Source organism: Choloepus didactylus, chromosome 4, assembly GCF_015220235.1.
Source record: "Choloepus didactylus isolate mChoDid1 chromosome 4, mChoDid1.pri, whole genome shotgun sequence".
Classification (NCBI taxonomy): Eukaryota; Metazoa; Chordata; class Mammalia; order Pilosa; family Megalonychidae; genus Choloepus; species Choloepus didactylus.
Window position 1 is genome coordinate 78,131,341 of NC_051310.1, and position 23,920 is coordinate 78,155,260.

At 44.8% G+C, this 23,920-nt stretch overlaps 1 protein-coding gene across 1 annotated transcript in view; it reads left to right on the forward strand.

Annotated features, from left to right (window-relative positions):
• PCSK6 (proprotein convertase subtilisin/kexin type 6) overlaps nt 1-23,920 on the forward strand; it is a 189,611-nt gene that overhangs the window by 80,733 nt on the left and 84,958 nt on the right. The window contains 2 exon segments of the mRNA XM_037832888.1: nt 15,471-15,643; nt 22,099-22,311. Coding sequence (XP_037688816.1) covers nt 15,471-15,643; nt 22,099-22,311 — 386 coding nt within the window.

Sequence of the window (23,920 nt, forward strand, 5' to 3'; positions counted from 1 at the left end):
TGCTAGTTGCTTTCTGGTTATTATTAATGATTGACAGGGGTGGAGGTGAGGGCTTTCTCTGTAGGCCCATGAGAGGCTCCAGTATGGGGAGAGGGAGCCAGGGAGTGAGCTGGGCTGCAGGGACTGGGAATTTGGGTTTATGGATTTGATGGTTATCATCAGTTCCAGTCCAGTAGCTCTCAGTGGCCCTAAGAGATCCCCTCCCCCTACTGGTGATTAAGCATTAACTCATACTGACCCCACAGTTGAGGACAGGGGCAGAGCTGGCTGTCATTCACTTTTTCTCCTCCAACAAACCATGCCACAGTAACTGCCTGCTTCTTTGAAAGGTGGCATGTCTGTGTAATTCCTGGTCATAATTCACTCTGTTTCTAGAGGAATGGACATATAGGTGCATTTCATTTTTTAAAAAATTTTTTGTTAGAGAAGTTGTGGGTTTACCGAACAATCATGCGTAAAATACAGGATTCCTATACACCTCCTCACCACAAACGCTTGCAGTGATGAGGAAACCTTGGTACAATTGACGATAGCACTTTTTTTGTAATTCTCTTTTTTTAACAGTAGCTGACATTTGTTACAATTGACAAAAGATTATTAATACTATTAACTATTGTCCATAGTTTTCGTAGGGTTATTTTTTCCCCATATTCCCAACCAATTATTTTTTTTTTCCATGCACGTCTTTACTTTATATCTCATCTAAACATACAGTGGTTAAAGGGGGTGTCAGTCTCAAGGTTTTTACAATCACACAGTCACAAGATGAAAGTTATATGGTTATGTAGTCATTATCAAAGATCAAGGCTACTGGATTACAGTTCAATAATTTCAGGTATTTCCTTCTGGCTATTCTAATACACTGGAAACTAAAATATCTGTATAATGAGTCAGTGGTCATGATCATTTGTTAAATCCTAACTTCACCTTTACAACTCCTTCCTCTCATTTGATCATTCTCTCAGTCTTCAAGGATATCTGGGCAATGACCATTCTGACTTCTCTGTGCTGAAAAGAGGCGTCGACCTTATGGGATAGAGGAATGAAACTGGTTGATGTTCTTGGAGAAACTGGTACCTCTGGGTTTCAGGGCTTATCTGGCAGAGGAGCCATTTGGAGGCTTTAAGTTTATGAAAAAAAATTTAATAGGTAAAACTTTTGTAGTCTTAGATAGAGCCCAGGGTATTCTTCAGGGTTTTCAGGAATGCTATTGGTTGGGGCTTGGCATGCTGTGGCAATTTGTAATATCTGGCTGGAGCTTGCATAGGAGTAACCAGAGTGACCTCTTGACTCCATTGGTGGCATTTCATTTTTGCTTTGAAAGTAATACAGTGTGGCAGAGACACAAATTTCCCCAGCCACCCATGCTCCCCCCACCTGTTAAGTCACATGACCCTTTGTGGTGTCACGTGTATTGGGGAGCAGTGATATACTTTGGGGAATCCCCAGAGGCATGTGTTATCCTCACTGTTTCCAGAGGAGAGTGGGTAGAAAAACCCTCCTCCTGCGTGGTTAACTGAAGTCTCTGATGCCTTTTGTTTTAGAAAAATTTCTATTTTTTATTAACATTATCAAGATGTACATTTGATTTGTGCCTTTTTCTGTTAGGTAACAGTGCAGTGAAAATCTGTTTAAGAATTTTGAAGATGTCCAATTTATTCCTCTTCCTTTATGACTGTTGGCTTTGGGGTCTTGATTAGAAAGTCTCAAGATAAGAAAACCATTCTCCTGTATTTTCTCTAAAGATGTACTGTTTTGGATCAATAGTTTGCCCGAAAACTTTATGGTTTTGTCTTTTATGTTTAATTTTTTCATTCATATGATATTTTTTTCTGTGAGGGACCCAACTTTATTTTTTTCCCCAAATCAATAGCCAATGACCTCTGCTTGCCACCCCATCACATACTGAATTCTCATGTGTCCCCTGGATCCTCCTTTATGTTTCATTAGTCTATTTCTCTTTAGTTCCTGAACAGTACCACATAATTACTATAGTTTAGGAGGGTTTCTTAAAAATATATAACAGATAGGACAAATTTCCTCTTGTGATGCTTTTTGAAAAATTTCTTGGCTATTCTTGCACATTTTCTCTTTCAGATGAACTTGAGAATCTGCTTATCAAGTTCCATAAAAAAATCCTGTTGGGATTTTGATTGGGATTGCATGGAAATTATAGATTAATTTGGGGAGAACTGACATCTTTACAATATTGAGTCTTCCCATCCAGGAACATGGTATGTTTTTATTTATTCAGGTCTTCTTTTACATCCTTTTGAAAAGTTTTACCACTTTCTTTCCTGTCAATCTTATACATATCTCATTAGGTTTATATCTAGGCTTTTAAAAATTATGTTTCTAATTGGTTGTTATATATACGAAGGCAATTGATTTTTATATGTCAATTTTTATATCTGGCCTCCTTATTAAACTCTTATTGGTGCTATTGTGTTTCCTTTGATTCTCTTGACTTTTCTAGATAGGTATAAATAATAGCTATCTGTAAATAATGGTAGTTGTAGCTCTTCAATATTAAGAAATCTAACTTCTTTTGCTTGTCTTATTTCAATGTATAGGGACTCCTGATAAATTTTGAATTGTGGTGATTTATAGGTTTTGCTGTTTATTTCTGATTTATACAAGAATGTTTTTAGTTTTATATCATTTCTAGATGTATTCTGTAGTTTTGCCATAGTTACTCTTTGTAAATTAAGGTCATTTTATTAGTTTTCAAAGAGGGTTGATCAGGAATGAATGTTCAATTTTATTACATGCTTTTTTTTATGCATCTATTGAGGTAATTATATTATCAACTTTACTATTTAATCTGTTTAACGTAGTAAATTACATTAATAGATTTCATAACATTGGAAATTTTATTCTTTCATTCTTGGGATAAATCCTATTTGGTCTTGAGTACTGTTCTTTTAATACACAGCTGCAATCAACTGGTTAATAATTTATGTACAATTTTTGCAACTTTATAAGATAGCTTAAAGTACAGTTTCTGTTTTCAGTGCTCTCTCTCTCTAATTGGCTATCAGGCTTATGCTGATCTTGAGAGTTGGGGAGCTCTTTGTCTTTTACTATGTTATTAAACAATCCAGATATTGGGAGCATTGCCTGTTTTTTGAAATATTGGTAGAGATGATTAATAAATCTGACTAGCCATGGTGATTTTTTTAAAAAGGTATTCAGATTCTCTACTTTTCCTTTAGGAACTTTTGGTAATTAAATTTTCTTAGTACCTTAAGTACATTTACCATATTTAAGAACTTTAACATTGACAAAAAGCAGTCTATATTCCAATTTTTTTTCATTTATCCCAGTGTCCCTTTGGGTTGTTTCTCCTCCATTATTAAATACAGTGCAAGATCATGTATTGCAATTAATTGTCATTGTCTCTTTAGTTGCTCTTTTTTTTTTTAATTTTGGAAAAATATATTCAACATAAATTTTCCCAATCCCAACCCCTCGCAAGCATATTAGTCAGTGGGATTCATCACATTCAAATTGTGCCACCTTCACCACCATCTAGAACTTTCCTTTCACCCCAAACAGAAATCCTGTACCCATTATACATGAATTCCCCACTCCCCTCCCCTCCACTCCTGGTAACCTGGCACCATGCCTTTGCATTTTCTAGCTGTTTCATGTAAGTGGAATCCTACAAATTCTGTGCATTTTTTTCTGACTTAATTCACTTGGCATGATGTCTTCAAGAATCATGTGCCATGAATCAGGACTCCATTCCTTTGCAAGGCTGAGTAATATTCCACTGTATGTGTATACCCATTTTGTTTACCCATTCATCTCCTGATGGGCATTTGAGTGGCTTCTACCTTTTGGCTATTATGGATAACACTGCTATGAACATTGGTGTACAAATATTGTCAGACTCCCTGCCTTCAGTTCTAGAAGTGCAATTGCTGGGCCATATGGTCGTCTTAACTTTTGAGGAACCACCAAATTGTTTTCCACAGCAGCTGCCCCATTTTACATTCTCACCAACAATGTTTGAGAGTTCCTGTTTATCCACATCCTTGTCAGCACTTATTATTTTCTCTTTTTTTAATAATAGCATTTTAGTGGTTGTGGAATGGTATCTCACTGTGATTTCAATTTGGCTAATTATGTTGAGCATCTTTTCATGTGTATATTGGCTGCTTGATATCTTCTTTGGAGAAATGTCTATTCAAGTCCTTTACCCATTTTAAAAATTGAGTTGTTTGTCTTTTGTTGTTGAGTTGTAGTTGTAGGAGTTCTTTATATATTCTAAATGTTAAACCCTTGTCAGATATATGGTTTCCAAACGCTAAGTTATTTTAGCATCACTTTCTCATCTATTTTTCATTCCCTTATTTTAAGCCTTGGTTTTGTAAACAGTGTGATTTGGCTTTATTTTTTTTACACAATCTAAGAATCTCTTTAAAGAGGGAATTTGGTATATTGACACGTGCTGATTTCAGATATATTTGGATTTATTCCTATTACATTTTGTTTTCTCTTTACCATACATTTTTAAAATGCTTTTCTTTCTGTTTCTTTTACTTACCTTCCTTTTGCTGGATAGAGGTAATTTTCTTCCTTACTTTTTCCCTACTTTTTCAAATATAACAATTTGAAATTTTTATATCCAAAGCCTGTTTTTCTGTTTTACCCTCAATCTTTAGCATAAATATTTGAGTCTCTCTCCTTCTACAATGTTTAGCATTGACCAATACCTATCACCTTTTCTGAGCAGAACAAGAACATTATCATAACTTCATGTCTCTCTGCCATCTCTTCTCCCTCATTACCTCCCCAAATTAGGTAATCCTTGGTTTAACTCCACCTTGTGATTAGCATTTTTACATTAGGCACTGACACTTATATAAGCTTAGCTATAAAGGTTGCTCAGTGTCTTTGGTTACAATCATTTCTTTTACACTAACTTTTTAAATTTTTATTAGATTTTTCTCCTATAGTAAGTCATTCATTGTTTTGACAGATATTTTTGAGTGTTTGCTACATATGTGAATGGTTATATAGATAGCAAACTTTTCTGGGTCCTTGAAGACAAAAAAAATGTCTTTATTCTCCCCCTACTAATTTGTCTAGGTTTAGATTTTAAGTTCAAAATAACTTCCACTCTGAAATTTTAAAATATTGCCTTTCAGCATCCAGCATTTCCAATGAGGGATGTGATGCTAATAGCAATTGTTGCTCCCTAATGGATAACTTACTTCTTCTTCTAGAAGCTTTTAGAATTTTTCCTCTTTCTTCGGTGGAGATGCTCTATTTCTTCATTGAGGCTTTCTTTTTTTCATTGGTTTCAAGCATATTTGTAATTGCTTATTGAAGCATTTTTATGACAGCTGCTTTAAGATCTTTGTCAGATGAATGTCACATCTCTGTCATCTTGTTGTTGGGATCTATTGGTTGTCTTTTTTTGTTTTTTTTTTTTTCATTTCATTTGAGATCCTCCTAGTACTTTGTATAATGGGTAGATTTTAGTTGAAACCTGGACAGTTTCTTATTATGTTCTGAGACTGGATCTTATTTAAACCTTCTGTTTTAGCTGGCTTCCTCTGATACCACTTTGGCAGGGGAAGGGGGCATGTCCTATGACTGCCAGATGTGGGTACAATTTCAGGCTTTCACTTGCCCCCCATGGACACCTCAGGATGGGATTTCCTCCTCCTTAAAACTGGGTGAGGATGGGGGTTCCAGCCCCCACGAGCTCTCCACTGGCACCCCATGGGGGTGGCCTCAGCACTGCTGGACAGCAGTAAAATCCTGACTCTTCACTTGAGGAGGGAAGGAGGGAAATCTTGACACTAGCAGGTGGGGTGGAAGGCCAGGCCCCCCACGAGGTCTCCACTGACTCGACAGAGGGTTGGCCTCACTTCTGGTTGTCAGGGATAAAAGTCCTAGCCCCGTATTGCCCTTCTCTGCCATCACCCCTCATTGCAGCCTTGAGGGTGGAAGTTGAGCACCGCCCCCCCTCAGCCTGTGCTGGCCCGGGAAGGGGGGCAGCTGGTGCCACAGTTTTTTTTCTGTGGTGTTTGACTGGAGCAGAGCAATTGTCTAAACGTTTTCTGTCTTGCTAGGCTCCCTCTTTCGTGATCCTTTGGCTGAAGAAGACAGGATTTTGTTGGATTTTTTTTTTTTTTTCCGTCTGCTCCCATTGGCATTTCCAGATTGCTGGCTTCTTCCATTCCACATCTGGTATTTAAGAGACACGAGACAAAAAAGAAAACAGAGGGAACTCACCTCCTTGCCGATCCTCAGGTCCTGACATCCCTAGTCAGTCCACTCTGCCTTTTACTTTCCACCTTTCAAAGTCTTCTAATGTTTGCTTCTTACACAACATTCAGGGTTTTCAGCGTTTCTTCATGGGAGGACTGGGGAGAAGTGTTTCTACTCCATTTCCTGGAAGAGGATGTCCTCTCATTGATTTATAGCAGATGCAATATCTTCTTGCATCATTTCGAGAATATTAATGATATTTATTTTGAAGTTTTTTTTTTTCCCCATCTGCTGTTTTTTTTCCTTTTTAGTCTGATACTTCTCTTTTATGACATTGGTTTTCCACTGATATTTGCTGGTTCTTGGTTGTCTGCTCACATTGTGGCGGGGGCTGATGGCAGGGCTTTGGAGGTGACTGTGGAAGGGGAGGACCCGCTGCTGGGTAGCGTTTCTTCTGGCGGTAGCTCTGGGTGACTCCCAATTCCCAGAACTGCATCCTGCCTCTCTGGGTGGCCTAAACTCCCCTCTCACCGCCTTCACCTCTGGATAAATCCTTCTGCCACCCCTGGCTCACCCCTGGAGGAGGAGGAGGCAGCTGACCTGCCACTGCCCAGCCCCTCACACAGATACCAGCCCCAGGCCCCCTCCAGCTCCTTGCACATGGGGCCCGGGGGCTTCAAACACCCGGGAGCTGCTCCCGCCTCAGCATAAGGCTTCTCCCACCAGGGTGCAGCCCCCTCCTGTCCTCTGACCCCACCTGCTTTCTGTCTTTCCAGAATTGCTCAAGATACCTTGATTGCCAATATCTTTTACAGATTTGTTCTTTTTTTTTCAGATTAATTTTATTTCTAGGGATCTGGGCCCTGACAAGAGGTCAGCTATGTGCTTGGTTCTCCTTCTTGGTCCAGGTTCCTTTGTATTTTTAATGTGAGGACAGCATTAGCCATCTCTGATTGTTGTGTCTGGCATTCACATGCATCTGTGCATTTCACCCTTGGCACGATTCTGTGGGTTGGACATCAGTTGGATATTATTATGGTCGCTTTACACCAGGGGAAGCTGAGACTCGGAGAGGTTGGCGACCACGTCTGGGTTCACACAGCTAGCTGGAGGCAGAGCTGAGATGGAAGTTGAGGCCCATTGCCTGAAGCCTGTGCTGCCCCTTTGCAGTCACAGCCCCCTGTGCTAGGACATGGCAGTGACCGGGCAAGGACAGCTGCCACCCAGCAGCAGCAGGAGGGAAGCCTCATGGCAGGCCAGTGGGTTCTTTCCCTTGACCGAATTTGTACCTTCATATCCCTTCCAAACATAATTTGGCCTTGCTTCTTTCTCCTGGCCTAGAAGATAATGAGCCGTGGGTTTGTTTCACCTTACTCTGGTGAAAGAGGATACCATAGGAAGGGAGTGACAGTGGAGAGCAGTTATCCTTCCCCTCTCTTGGCACTTAAGGAATATTTTTTTGTTCCTTTAACCTTTTTTTTTTTTAGAAAATTTCAGCACTACACAGAGTTGTCCCCCTTCTCTCTCCCTATAATCACAGGATGATGCTCCACTCTTCCCCTACCCACTTCTAGTTTGCAATGGGGGTGGCAGCTCTCAGGCTTGGCTATCCACCAGCCCTCAGCTCACCTACCAGGTGTGAGCTCCCAGGACCAGGGCCCTCCCTCTGGGCACCTGGGAGGTGTAAAAGGCTCCCTCCAGACTGGTGGCTGAGGGCACCGTCCTGTCCATCACTGACTTGGAGGCTCCTGGGTTGAGTTCCACACCCTCCCGCCAGCATCCTCTGAGACAGGTGTGCAGGGGAGCCAGGTGTGTTGCCTCTGCCAGCAATGAACTTGCTCTGTCAAGGAAGTCCATGACATGTGACTGCATGGCCCTTGGGTCCTTTTATGAGGCAGGGCAGGGAAGTAAAGCCCTCGGCCCTGTACCCTGAGGAGGCACCTAGCCTTAAGCGGGTTCCCCGACAGAGCTTATACTTAGCAAAATTCAAGCATCTTCCTGGAACAGGAGAGACACTGGCAGGGACACACAGGCCTTTGGTACAGCATGCCCTGCTCCTGACTTCCGAGAAGCATAGACAGCCCGAGGACCACGGATTCCCGAGGCGGCTCAGGAACGGGCAGCTTCCACGTCTTAGTCCTTCCTGGGACCCGGGCTGCCGGAGCAGCGAGGATGCCCCTCCGGGCCCAACAGACACTTTGAAACAGAAATGGGGGTTCCCCTGCTCAAGCGTCACAGGACACATGTATCTTATCAGCCTGTTTACTCTGTTTCTGGGAAGGAAAAGTAAACAGCAATAGCTGACTTTCTGTCCATGTCTTGGCTCTGTATTTTGATTGGGGAATGGAATCCTGTTTTTCCTTTATATATGCATGAAAATGTTAAGTACTTAGCTAAATTAATCCATCCGCATAAATTGGCTAATTGTTTTAATTCTGAGGCACAGAATTCAGTCTCATTAGCATTTCCATTCAGCAGTTTAGACTTGTGAGCGTTTGAGAGAACAGTTTGAGCTGCAGATTAATCTTCAGAGGCTCCAAGTGCATTTTTGACTGCATTTTTGACTGGGATTTCAGATGCTTTGGGAGGTTGGGGGCTTTAGGCTTTGTGGGCAGCTACTGCTTGGGAGCCAGGGGCTGTTGGAACACAGGGGCTCCCCATCTCCCACATTCTTATCAAAGAATGCCAGGTATGTGCATCCCTAGGCTAAGCAGGAGCCACAGAAAGAGGAGATGGACAAGAATCAGCCAGAGTCCCTTCCCCCCACCACCGTGTCTCCTTCGTGGCCACTCCCTTCCCAGGCCACCCGGCACAACCACCCCCAGACAACTGGTGAGGCTAGTTCTTGAATGCTGTGGGTGGCCCAGATCTGGGCCTCTGAGATTGTCCTAGCAAACACAGAATGAGGAGTTGCATCACTCCTGGGTATATGTGAGAAAGACGGATAGACAGCAACAAAAAGACAGGGAGACAGCCGTCAGTGGCCTTTGTTCATGGCACGTGTGTCTTATTTTCTGAGTCTCTCTGTCTCCTTCAGAGGTGAGTTTGTGCTCTCTAAGAAGTGTGTCCTTTCAGGGTCCCTTGCTGTCCTCCCTTGCAATGTGTAAATACAGGTGCTCCATCTGGGTAGAAGCTTGACACTCTGTCTTGTGTCCCAAGAAGCCAGCTCTCAGTCAATGACTGTGTGTCCCTGGGCAAGCACTTCTGTTCTCTGGCCCCATTCCCTAGTGGGGAGACCACGAGTCAGTCTAGATTTCAAATCTCTAGACTGTTGGTAAGGCTCTTCCGGTTTTTACCATTCTTTTAAGAATCAACAGGTTTAAGACCCTGTGGCAGGACATGCCCATGCATTTCCTGGGGCACCGTCGGGAGGGAGATGGGATGGCCCATCAGGAGATCTGGTGAAGATAGAGTGCCAATGGAGACTTGGCGTGTGGCCAGCCACTGGTCTCCAGGGCACTTTAGGCAACAATGATGAATGTAGATGCGCCTAACAATGCAGCAAACCAAATCTCCCCAGGGTTAACGGAACAGGGCTCTTCTCTGGGCACATGCAAAGATTGGAGAGCCCCATTTTTGTCTTAGGTGATAATGACAGTTGACAGAAGCCCTTTAGGTTTGTAGCATTTCTAAATAGCCCCTGAAACCTCACTTCGCCCAGACTGGCTGCTTATAGAACAGAATGTACCATAGTTTTATTGGGAGGAAAAAACCAAATCAAAACACAATTCTCTGTGGATTTACTAAAATAGACTCTAGATTAATGGGCAAAATTTGTTGGGGAGGCCTATTTATCACACTCAGGAAGTTACAATCTAATTTTATTTGCTGTTGTTCATTGCTCCTGCATTACCATTCATTTGCTGAAGGCAAAATACATTACTTCTCAGTAAACAAAAGTAGACCCAGTGTATCCCAATCCCTGCCTTCCTCCAGATGTGATAACCTGGGCAGGCTGGCTGACATCTGGTGTGCGTGCATGTGATATATTTGCGTATGTGTGTGTATGTGTGTCTGTGTGTGTGTGTGCACTGTTCCCATTGCCCTTTGACACTGAACTTTCTAAGAAAGTTTTCAGGGGAAATGCTGTGTCTTGTGCTGCCTTATAGGGTCAACTGAGTATTGATAGGTTTGCCCTGCTTATACAAGCCCATTATGTGGAAAGTCACAATATAAATTAGAAACGGGAAAGTGAGAGTCATCCTGTGGAAAAAAAGTATTTATTTTAACTTTACCAGGAGTATTGTAAAATCATTCATTTCAGCAAGTTCTCCCAGGGCATTTAAAATATTATTGGGTTTGGGCAATTTCACAGGTATAAATATACCGTTTAAAGGGAGGAAGCCTATATTATTCTTTTTGGATGGCGCTTCTGTGTATAACCAGAAGTGATCATTAGGGGATCGAGCCCTAATATTCAGTTGTTCACCCGAATACTAGGTGGTCAATTATTCTGAAGCACCAACTTCCTTCTACTTAATGCACCTCCTCCTTTGAGCCCACAGATTCATCCTTAGAGTCCAACCAACCAAGCATATTTATTATGCCACCAGTCAGCTCTGAACCCAGCATGCCAGAAAGCAATCCATGAGCAAGATAGCGACAGGGAGTTAATTTGCCATCAAGATGATCTGTCCAAATTATTTTTGTTACCTGACAATTTATAGTAAATGGGACTTTCTCTTTTCATTAGAGAAATGATTACTGTTTTTCTTCTGTTTGGCATTTCCAGAGAGCCATTCACATTTAAAGCTAATATTGGAACAGCAAGTTTCTACCGAAAATATTTACTTTCTGTTGGCAACTTGTCAGTATTGGGAAAAATAGGTACTTCATTAAAATCTAAATAAATTAGGCTTTCCCGCACATCAGTCACCCTCCCAAGATGAAGAGGACTGTGAGAGGTGCTGGGAAATATGTTTTTATATATATTTTTAGATGTCTTCTGACTTCTTGTTCTTCTTGTTCAGAAATAGGCATTTCAACGTAGGACTTGCATTGAGAAGTCATGGAATGGCAGGTTGAATTTCACTGGTAGGAAATCAGAACTGGCCAGGGGGTTCTCTTGCCCTGGAGATCCCGTTGCTGAATGTCTGGGTGTTAGAGCTGCAGCTCTCGGCAACCAGTGCCAGGATCTCAACATATTTTCTCCTTAATCCTCTCAACGACCAGGGAAGTTATAGAAAACTGGGGTTCAGAGAGGTAGGGATCCTGGTCCAGTCATGTAAAGCCACAGTTTCCACCCAAGTCTGTCAGACCCTGCGCCACTTCCCCCACTGGGGGGCTCACCTTTGCAAAACCCCACCAACAACTTCCCACACTGGATGTGGCCCTTCCCCTGGAGTGTCACAACTGGGCACAGGGATCCCACATCCCTGACACAGCCATGGGGGTGGCACCCCTGGACCCACCAACCAGAGACCAGGGAGGACAATCCTTCATGGCCATCCTGACACCTCCTTTCCATCCAGAACCCAAAGAGGAGGAAGTTCCACCATGCTGCTGGAGCAGCCCACATGGACGGTAGCCAGAGGTGGTTCAGCCCTGCCCGTGAGACGGAGAGATGAGCCCCATGGCAGATGCCAGCACACCTGGGAAAGATATGGCCCTCATTGATCTTCAGCAGGAAATTAGATCTTATACTATTAAAATTAAGAACCTCTCTTTATTGAGAGGCGCCATAAACAAATTTAGAAGACAAGCCGTCAACTGGGAGAAGATATTTATAACATGTATAGCCAAAAAAGGATTCATTCCCAGTGCAAGCAATAGTAAACAATATATTATTTAAGCACACATACAATTGTAATAGAATGATAGATTTTTAAAGGGCAATGGGATGGATCAACCGGAATTCTGAGCAGTTTTCTGTGTGAGACAGGCAGGTGCCACTCAACCTTCTCATTTTTGCATTTGTTGGAGTATTCATGAGTTTTCATTATTTTGTTAGGCTTTATAACTAACATGTGACGTACGATCCTTTGTACGTATCAAGTAGTATAATTTTAAAAATACAATTGACTTTCATTATTTGCAGATTCTGTATTTGTGAATTCATGTACTCATTAAAATGTATCCATAAACCCAAAACCAATACTCAGTGTGCCTTCACGGCCATTTACAGGCACGTTTGGAGTGGTGAAAACTTTGGGTCACCCGACGCTCTCTTTCCCAGCTGAGGTCAAACACGGTGCTGTGCTGCCTTCTTGTTTCAGCTCCTGTATTGTCAACGAGCGACCTTTTCACAGTATATTCAGTGCCATCCTTTTTGCATGTTTGTGCTTTTCTTGGTAGTGCTGGTGGGCTGTCTAGTGTTGCTAAGAGCAAAAAGGCTGAGACTTACCTTACGGAGAAAATACAGGTGTTAGATGACCTTCTTTCAGGCCTTAGTTATAGTGCTGTCGGCTGTGAGCTCAGTGTTGATGAACCAACAGTCTGTATTAAATAAGGTGTCTTTACACAGAAGTATACATAAAACAAGGTTATGTATTATTCAGTTGATGAAAATGTGATCAGAGGCTCCCATATTTCCCATAGGAACAGTGGTTCAGTGTTGGCTAATTCACAGCTCTGTGGCTTTGTAGAATAATGAGAATCAACTGTAATAAAGGAGGACATTTATTAGTTATTATTAACAACCCCTCAAAGTAGGTGTTATTACCCCCATTTCTACAGATGGGGAATCTGAGGCTCAGTGTGCCCCCATGCACACAGACTGAGTGCTTACCGTGCACCAGGCCTTTGTTAAATCTGACTGGCACCCCCACGGGGTCGGTGTGGCAGCTTTTGTCATTGTCTTTTACAGAAAGCTGAGGTTGGTGAGGCGAGGTTGCTGGGCCAGAGTCACGAGGCAGTAGATGGCCTGGTACTTTTACCTGCGGTATGACCCAACCCTAGCCTGCTGTCCGAGGCACCCCGGTGTGAGAGCCCCACGCCTCCACTGCTTGGGGAGCTGACCACGAGGCCTTTACCCAAGTTGATCTTGTGATTGTCATCTTGATGGCTAGATAATGATGGCTTCCCAGGTCTTCCCCTGGCCAGGTAGCTGTGGGAGTCGAAAAGAAGAAGGGAAACAGATCATCAGAAGCGAAAATGGATGGTGCTAAAGTTGAATTGGTTTCTACTGCTCATCTCTAAGGCCTTTAAGCTGTCAGAGATGGTTCCTCCGGTGATGCTGACCCCATCCTCAGTCACCGCTATGCCCGTTGGGCCGACACTCCCAAATGGCCCTTGGCACTGCTGTTGAACTCCTGAGGTTCCCCCAGACCTCAACCTTGCCATTGTTTTGCTGGACATTTCTTGGCAATTGATTCCCAGGCTTTTGGTATAGGAGTTGCCAGGTTTATGCCTGGTGTCTTATGCCAATAAGCTGAACCCTAGAGTGGCCTTCTTTCCCCTTACCACCCACTATCCTACCTGGCTCCCAAGGATTCTTGTATTCTATTCCTTTGGCTCATAACTGGGGAACTTTGAGGCAGATGTTAAGGGGAAACCCTTAAGGAAACGTGAACTTTCAGAACTGGATAGAATGAATTTGCTGTAGTTACATCATCTTCAAATTGTCCACAGGTTTTCTTTAGGTAGGATGTTCCTCACCCTGGCAAATTAGAAAGAGCATTTAATTATTTGTTTACAGTCCACACGGTCCTGGGCAAGAGATTAAAGGACAAGCAAATTAGAGATTTGTATGTTAGGGATCTCTGCTCACCAGTTATCAAAGTGTCAGCAAAGCACCTGCACAGTTAACAGTTCAAATTGATAGGATAATAGGATTTAATTCCCAAAAAGCTTTTGTCCCTGAGTACGGGGTGAATCTCCCCTCTTTCCTGCTTGCACCCTCTACGTCTTTTTTAACCTCAGGGAAAAGTCACTGTTTCATTTTTTAAAAATTAATTATACTCTCAAAGTTTCTGTTTTTGAGTACCCGGGGATGTAGAACCTCTGCTTGGTGAGATATCTCCCCTTCCCCAGAAGAAGTGCTTCCTGGGCTGGGGGTGAAGGTGGGGTGGGGGTGAGGGATGTATCAGGTCACATGCATGTTTAATTTTGTAAAATAAAATGCAGTCCTTTCCTACCATTTGCAACCGTGAACAGTCACATCTGGGAAGAGTCTTTAAGGACACAGGGAAATGCTGTGTGTAAAGTTCAAGGAAAACAAGGGTTGGGGAAGCAATTATATGCTGCAGGCAAAGAAAAATACTAGAAGGAAACAAACAAAATATTATCCCTGGTTGTTTCTCTATTTTCCAAACTTTCTGCATATATTATTCTTATAATCGGGGCTTTCCCCCATTCGGTCATAAATAGCTCTAGGATTTAAAGTTGTCTTTGGTAAGAGATGTTGGCCTTCACATAGACGGAGCTGGGCTCAGTGTGTGAAGGGCTGCCTGGGGACCGCTGAGGGGTGGCTGTGGGGGCTGAGCCATCCTATAAAGAATGCAGGTCCTGGAGGGTGTCTCACAGCAGTTTGGCTTGTCATATCTGCTGGTACCCAGGAAGCATGAGCTGGTGGCTGTCACCCTCCCTTCTTCCCAGCCATCTGCTGACCATTGCCTGCTGACCAGACTCCCTCTCTGGGTGTGGCACTGAGAGCCACACCTGCTGGGCGGAGAGTGTCATCTATAATTGTGGCAAACACTGGGCGTGGGGCCAGGGAGAGAGCCCAGGCCACAAGGCAAGTGGGAGAGGACACAGGTAGTCACCCACGCCCTCTCCTTTTGGGGTGCGCTTGAGGAAGCTGTATTCCCCACCTGACTTGGAGCCTGCAGACTCCTCCTGGGTGCATGGAACCTAAAGACAGACGGAGGTGAGAGAACAAAGAAAGTCCATGACCCACAGCTTCCAGACTGAAAGCTCCTCACTTGGTTCATTATCGTTACAAAGTAGGCATGGAATAAGAAAAGAAAGAGAAATCCATCTAAACTATTAGCAGCTGGGAAAATTGAAAAAGACTCCGGAGTTCTATTATAGAAATGCTGATTTTTTTTTTTTAAATACCAGTGTGACGTAATGGCACCGAGGGAATAATTAAATCCCATAGTTTTGAAGTTTGCGCCATAGGAACAGTTGACAGTGTGGCCCGAGGCACCATTTTTGTTCTTTCGTGGAGGGAGAAGGGCTTCCAAAGTCACTCTGGGAGAGCCCCTGATGGGCACTCGCCATTGCCCTGCAACGTTGGGGCTGCCCCCCGCCAGTGCCCTTCTCAGTGCCCTCCTGAGCCTCCCCTCCCCCTGTGCTTTCAGGCGTCCGCATGTTGGACGGTGACGTCACGGATGTGGTTGAGGCCAAGTCACTGGGCATCAGACCCAACTACATCGACATTTACAGTGCAAGCTGGGGGCCGGACGACGACGGGAGGACGGTGGATGGGCCAGGCCGGCTGGCGAAGCAGGCTTTCGAGTATGGCATTAAAAAGGTGTGAGTAACCCAGGGCTGCAGTGGGTGCCCTGGGGTGGGGGCGTGGAGGAGCGGGAGGGTCCTGCCGTGCCAGGGCCAGGTGAAGCTGGGTTCCTCCGGGGACTCAGGGTGGAAGTGCTTCACCTACTTACAGTCTAGCTGTTCCATCCGTTCACCGGCAGGACCCAAGACGCTGCCTTGGCGTCCGGCTGCCCCCGGCTCAGGGGGTGCATGCAGGTGGGTGACAGTGGTCTTAGATCACCTGACCAACCTGGTATTTGGGCAGGTAGAAAGGTGCCTTGGGACTCGGACCATCTGCTCGCAGACACATCCAGCCATACAACTTTCTGAGGCCATTGGGAGGCTCTGACCCAGTGCGCCCGCCACAGCTGAAGTCAGGGGTTTGATGCCCTCCCTTCCAGCATGCAGCTTGGCCTAGTTAGAGTTTCTTGAGTAGACCCTCAACAGAGACTGAAGAGCAAACATCTGAGAAGCTGGTTCCCTTCTGACAGGCCAAATGGAAGCCAGGCTAGGAGGCTCCCATTCCACTTGGTGATCGATTATGGATTCTGGTGGATCAGACAGACAGGCTGGTGGAGGTGGGAGAGGCTCTGAGCTGCATCAGTTTTTAAAAGTGGGATGGCAAAGCGGTTATGGGGACGAGGATGGCTTCTTGGAGTGGGCCAACAGAGCCATGGTCAGGGTCGGTGGTGGCCCTGGGTGGCCCAGCATGACCCACCGAGAGCATGAGGGGTGGTCCATGGGTGCTGGCAGGGATTCTGGCATGTTCCAGTTTGCTATTGCTGCCATTATGCAAAACACCAGAGATGGACTGGCTTTTATAAAGGGGGTTTATTTGGTTACACGGTTACAGTCTTAAGGCCATAAAGTGTCCAAGGTAACACATCAACGATTGGGTACCTTCACTGGAGGAGGGCCAATGGTGTCTGGAAAACCTCTGTTAGCTGGGAAGGCACGTGGCTGGCATCTGCTCCAGAGTCCTGGTTTCAAAAGGTCTTTCTCCCAGCACGTTCCTCTCCAGGCTGCAGCACCTCTCCAAAATGTCACTCTTCACTGCTCTCAGGTTGTGATTCAAAATGGCATGTGTCAGCTTCTCAGGGCAAACTCTGGGCTAGTATCTCCAAAGCATCAGCAAAACTCTGCTTTCCCAACGGCCGTCTTCAAAATGTCTCTGTAAGCTGCAGCAGCAAGCTCCTTCTGTCTGAGCTCTTATATAGGGCTCTAGTAAACTAATCAAGGCCCAGGCTGAATGGGCAGGCCATACCTCCATGGAAATTATCTAATCAGAGTTATCACCTATAGTTGGGTGGGTCACATCTGCGTGGAAACAACCCAATCCAAAGTTTCCATCCTAATCCTCACTAATACATCTGCCCGCACAAGATTGCATCAAAGATAATGGCGTTTTGGGGGACATGATACATCCAGACCAGCACAAGGCAGAATGCACAGGTGTCCTGGGGCCAGCACGTTTACCTCTGACTTTCTGTCATGTGGGATGAGAGAGTGCATGGAGACTCAAACCCATTTTATTAAAGTTCCTATCTTACTGTAACCTGTGCCCATCGATTAAAATGTGGTTGATGAAATCAAATAGTACCAGCAAGGTTGTGTTAATAAAGCATTTCTTTGTCCCCACTTTGCCCAACCCCCAGTCCTGCTCCACAGAGAGCAACCCTTGGTAACTCTTCACAATTTCCTTTTTCTAAATAATATGATTTGATGCTGTTTCTGGATGTATTGAGTTTTGGATGCTGTCTATTTGTTTCCTCCTTGGAGGGGGAGCTGAGTCTTATCTCCTGGGATGCCCACCAATCTTCCTTGCCCTTGTCTCTTCTGAACACCCAAGAGTTTTCTCCATTTCCTTATACCTCCTCGGTTTGGGGCCTCAAAGCACATCCTTCACATCCTGACCAGGTGTGACCAGGTATGGCCAGGTGTGACCAGGTGTGGCCAGGCATGACTGGTTTACACCTTCTCCTGTGGATGTGGTGTTGTTCCACAAGGACTGGGTGGAGGCAAGCGGCTTCCTTCTCCGTGGCCCTTGCCCGCCAACCACTCAGGGCGTGAACACCTGAGGAACTGGTGACTCAAAACAGGGGTGTGTGTTCTTGTGTCCCTCTAGGACTCACCCTGACATTCCCTGGGAAAGTGCATGCTTGTGAGAATTAAAGTAAGAGGGGAAACGACACACACAGACCCTTCCACAGCTTTCCGTGTTGTGCCCATGCTTGGGGCACATGACAGCTTCCTGTCATCCCTGTCACTCCAAGAAAACACGACAGTTGCTGCTCTCAGAACCGTGAAGTCCCTGAGATGAGCCGGTGCTGGGCCTGGGAGAGGACTGGGCTGCCAGCCTCAAGGGGCCTCCCAAATCCATAAGTCAGGACTTCCCCATGTGAAACCCCCGCCACCCCCCTTGGGTCACTTGGAGCTCCCTCTTGGTGACAAATTAAACATCTGTAGAAAGAAGCTTCCTTTAATGAGCAGCGAATTTACAGATTGCATTTTCTGTATGGAACCTCTTGCTTTGAATGGTTTTCATTCTGAGGGTGTATCAGGCCTCTGAGCTGATTTCTAAAGATGTACGGTCATGGGACATGTTGTTCTGTTTATGAGGGAGAGGGAGCCTCTGTGGTTGGTTTGGTTGGGGTGTTCGTTTGCAGTATTCAGATGATCGTTTGGATTCTCCACTTGTGTCAACAGAACCGGTGAAGGATTTGAGAAAGTTTGTAGCTGCAGAGAGGGGAGTTTGCGTTCTGGATTCTGAGCAGAATCCACTTCATCAAGCTGTCAGAGGAGTGGGATGTTTCAGAGGGGAACATGTGGTTCCCCTGTCATTCTTGTCACAGTTCCTTGAAATATTGAGGTCATTTAATTTTTTTTTTTTTTTTTTTTTAGTCATTCTGAAGTAGAATATGTCACCCAGGGAGCCTTTAATCGCAGCTGTCTAAACCTGTCACTGGAAAGCCTCCTACAAATTTGATGATCGCAAACCGAATCACATCCCCCATCTGTTTTCCCTCCTCACTGTCCCATTTGTCAACGGATGTGTTTTGCCATAAAATCCAACTTCAGCCTTTGGGAGATGATGGTGGTGGAGTGATAGGAGACTTTAAAAGCCCTAGTTTGGCATAAAATATCTAGGTAATGTCAGTCCTTGTGAAGACTTCCACCTCACATGATCTGTCCTTCAGAATCAGAGATTAAACATCACCTCAGGTCAAAACACAGCTCAAAACATTGGCCTTGTCCGCAGGGCAGCTGTAATGGTGCTTCTAAGCTCAAGGGGAAAGTCTCCCCTTCCCAGGTGTTTTTGTTTCCTCGTTGCTAACGCAGTCACCATGCAATGGGTTCACTTAGTGAGAATTATTGGCTCATGGTTTGGAGGCTGGGAGAAGTCCAAAATTGAGGCATCATCAAGACGATGCTTTCTCCCAGAAGACTGGCGTTCTGGTGCTGGCTGCCAGCGATCCTTGGTCCTGGGCTCCTCTGTCACATGGCAATGCACATGGCGGCCTCCCCTGGCCTCTCCCTTCCCTTCCAGGTTCCACTGACCTCCCTAAGACCTTCAGTAGTAGGATGAAGGCCTATCCTGGCTCAGCTGGGCCACACCTTAACCAAAGTAACCTCATCAAAAGAACCCATTTACGAGAGGTCACACCCACAGGTCTAGGAACATGTTTTTCTGGGGCACATAGCTCCAAACCACCACAAAAGGCAAGACACTGAAATATGTCTTGACAGGGTTGCAGTTGTGGCTTTTCTGAAGAGAAATGCAAGTTCACAGGTATGAGCAAAATGCCCTTTCTACCTTCTGAACTGTGGCTTCCAGAGATGTGGGAAGCCTGGAAAGGGATAGCTCAAAATCTCACTTACCACCTCGCAGGAGCCACATGTTTCCTCCCCCGAATTCCCAAGTTCTCACTCTAGCAAATAGTTTTTTAAGCAGGGAGAGAGGCTTTTTGATGCCTGGATGTCTGCGAGGACTAATGGGTCTAGTAGTAAATGCTCAGTGTGAGGGGGAAAGACACAGACCATTAGCATTTTAGGCTCCTGCTACTCAAAGTGAGGTCCAGAAGCAGCAGCACCAGCGTTACCAGGGAGCTCGTTAGAATTGCAGCATCTCGAGCCCATCCCAGACCCACAGAACCAGAATCTGCCTTTTAACAAGATCTCCAGGTGATATTCATTGGAGTGTCCAAGTTCAAGAAGTGCCACCGTGTCAGGACATTCCCCAGTCTGCTGGAGCAAGGAGGTGGCAGATTCCTCTTTGCAAAATGGCACCTTTTTTTTTTTTTTAATTTATCGTATTTTTTACTGTAGAATATAACATATCTACATAAAAGTGATAACTTTCCAAGTACAATTTAAGAAGTAGTTAGCAAATTTCAAAGAATATATAGGTTACAATTCCACAGTTTCAGTTATTTCCTGATTAAGAAACATAACAAATATACAAAAAGGCGCTATCTTTCAAAATATGATTTAGCTAGTAGATATGTAGGAAATTTCCGAAGTTATTATGAGTTACAGTACCATAGTTTGTCATTTCCTTATTGTGAAATCTAACATATATACAAAAAGGTATAGCTTTCAATTTACAATTTAACAAGTTTAAACAGTTTAACAAATTTCAAAGAATGTTCCACCATTTCAATTTTTTCCTTCTAACTATTCTAATACCCTAGCAACTAAGGAACAGAAAATTATACAAACATTCAGTAGTCATAGTCCTTTGTTAAATTCCATCTTGTCTGTTGCTTCCCCTTTCTCTAATTTAATCACTTTCCCAGTCTTCAGGGTTGTCTAGGCAGTGACCACCTTAACCTGTTCATGTTGAAAAGGGATGTCAACTCTATGAGCAAAGGGGACACATCTAGTTGATGTTCTTAAAGAAGTTGGTGCCTCTGGGTTTCAGAACTTAGCTGGCATAGGGGCAGTCTGAAGAATTTAAGTTTCTGATGAATAAACTTAGTGAGTGAAATTTTTATAGAGTGTGGTATTCCTATTAATTATAGTCCCTAGTACACAATGTGTAGATTTTTCCCATGTACCCTTTGGTTGTCAATTGTCTGTGCCAGTGAATGACACCGTTTTATGAATAATTTTGGGTTGGGTGGGAAGTCAAAGTGATAATGTTTCTGAGACTATTCTCATCTGGACTAAAGCTAGGTGTTACGGGTTAAGTATCTTTTTATTTGGATTTTAGTTGCTTTAAACTAACTTCTGGTTAATTTTCTCTACTGGTCATTATGTGCCCACTCATACCCATTTCCTTAGCACTTTGCACCTTTCTTCAAGAAGGTTAGCCTTTTTGCTAAAAGAATGGCCTTGAAGCTCAGTTCTTCTGTCCCATCAGACATCATCCCCTTTGAGATTTAGGGAACAGCTACAGCGAGGTAGCTGTAGGCAGGGGCTGGGTGGGCTCAAGCCTCTGGCTGGGACTGGAAAAAATGCAAGAAAGGATTAGGGCAAATTGGCACAGACAGGCCAGGGAACTACAAGCCCACTTGGTCTACAAAGCAGAGTATCTATAAAGGGCTTACAGAACAGGCCTGCCTCAACAAATGTTGGACTGGAACTTTCTGAGGGTGATTTTAATGCTTCCAGTCAGCAGTAGGGATTAAATTTAGCTCTACAGGGTTTTGCAGAATTTTGTTGGAAGTGACCTTTAAATTGGCCAGATATTGGGCGTAAGTATCAGCTTCCTCCCGTGTGGTTTGGAAAGGAGGGTTCTCTGTAAGGAAGCTGGCAGCCACCCACCTGGTGAGCCCAGTTTCCTGTAATGCTGGTGTGGGTACCCCTCTCTGGGGGCTGGGGCCATGCATGGCCGACAGTTCCAGCCAACTGGGTTGAGTCAGTCTGTTCTCTTTTGGATTTGTTTCCTTTTAACTGTTGTTTGTGGCTGGAGTGACCGCTCGGTTGGGTCAGAAATCATTGATCCTGTGACTGGGGAATGGAATCGAGCGGCAGGAACCTGCACAAACCCCTCTCCTCTCTTTCAAAGACTTGCTTTCACATGCACGTTCTTGAAAACTGAAACCTTTTCCCAAGTGGGCATTGGCTGGCATTAACAGTCTGACACCTCCAACACTTACCCACGCGGAGAGTCTCGAGAGCTCTCACCGGGCAGCCACGGACATTCCGGAACATAACCCTTGTTGCCTGTTCAGTTTTTGCCCAGAACTCGCCATCCCATCCCTATTTGCAAACTAGCTCCCTTTTCCAAGACAGGTGCTTCTTCTACTGTGTTTTCAGGAAAATTCCTTCCTTCCCCACAAGACCAGCCCTTCAAATGGAGAAAAATCAAAGTGATAATCAATTCAGCCATCATCTCTAATTTCAGTCTTTTTGATTACAGGTCATCAGGACAGCCTGAGGCCTCCCCGTGGGGCCGTGCTGGGGGGCTCTGGCTGCCCCGGCTGATGCCTCGATCTTATTACTCTCCAGGGCCGCGAAGGCCTGGGCTCCATCTTCGTCTGGGCCTCAGGGAACGGCGGGAGAGAGGGGGACTACTGCTCGTGCGATGGCTACACGAACAGCATCTACACTATCTCTGTCAGCAGCACCACCGAGAACGGCTACAAGCCCTGGTACCTGGAGGAGTGTCCGTCCACCCTGACTACCACCTACAGCAGCGGGGCCTTTTACGAGCGGAAAATTGTGAGTTCTCTTGGCAAGTTGGAAGCGTTTGGGAAACGCGGCCCAGCCCTTTGGGGATAACTTCCTTTTCCCCTTAGCAAAGGGCCTGCAAGGCCGAGGCATTGTGCCTGAGCTGGGGATTCCACCCTCACCCATCCGTGAGCTGCTGGAGCTTCAGAATAAACCGCAGCAACTTGGCAGCCCTCCTCGGGCTCTGATCTTAGCAGAGAAATTCCAGTTACAGCCACCAGAACCCCCATGGCTTCCAGGATTTAAAAATATCGTTTTAAGAATAGAGTCCTTTCTCGTCATGACATCTGCTTTTAGCTCTCTAAAATACTATGGTCACGTCACTTGGGATTCTATTGACCAGTTCAGTTTCAACATGTAAATAGAGGAAGGGAGAGTCTTGGTTTTATACTGAGACATTTTAGACACCCACATGTTCTTGTAGGCATCCCCTTCTGGCAAAAGAGCTTTCCCTACATACTTTAAGTCTGTCTGTTACACTTGCTTACATTAACATACATCTGATTTATTTTTTAAAAGGTATATGGGTGGAAAAAAAAAGTAATTGCTCTAGTATATGGGTGAAATTTATGTTTCCTCCTTGCCTATGTACATTCCTCTTTCAAGGAAAAAAAAGTCAGGGAGGGTTTCAAATCTAAATTAATGCAAAATTAAAATGCACAGTCATTAAGTGGGTTTTTAGACATTTAAAAAATGAGACCATGGAGCTGGCCAGACATGGTTTAATATTCAAGATCACTAGCATCTTTTCATTTCTCCCACTGCTTAGCCACATCTTCAGAAATTAATTGCAAATATATTTGTACATTTTTCCGTGGGAGCACACAGGCTTCCTGTTCTCTGCTTTGCTGTGCACCTCCCGAAAGGGCAGCCTTGACAACCCCACTGCCAGCCTGGCCACGGCGGCCTGGGCTGGTTTACTAAGGCAGTAATTTCAGTTGTTAGTTGCCTTTTATCTTGGAGCACGCACCCCAGGGACGGGCCGCTGGGATTCTGAATGGTGTCCTGTTCACTTAGAAATCCGGCTCATTTGAACATGGACTCACTGGAGTCTTATTAAGACGCTTGTGCCGAAAACTGACAAAGGCCTGCTGGCTGAATGGGGGCAAGTCAGAGCTTGCATTATTGGACACTTTGTGCTGTGGCCTGTGGGCTGGGAGGACAGTATTTCTCAATCCTGGGAGCAGCACTTGCAGCTTTATTTGCTTAATTAATCTCCGCAGTGCGCGTGCGTGCTTGTGCATGTGTGCAGGGGCCTCGGCTGCAACATGCCTTAATTCCAACTGTATTCTTAATGCTTTTCTCTAAACATTAATGTGGGGGTAAGAGGTGGTTGTTAGGAGATGTTTCTAGTTGCTTTCCTAGCACCTGCCTCTGATGGGTTGGATGGCATCTGGTTCAGCTCAGCTAGAGTGAACTCTTTGCCTTGAGTCTTCTCAGACACTTGTCAAGGGGATAAGCAACTGTTCTAGAAGGTCAGTGCATCCCAGTCTCGGGAGTGCAGGCAGGTCTCTGGTCCTCTCTCTGCTCCCTGGTTCTTTCTGTGCAGCTCAGTGCCACTGAGCATCAGCCTGAAATGAGGGAATGCCCGGTGTCGGGA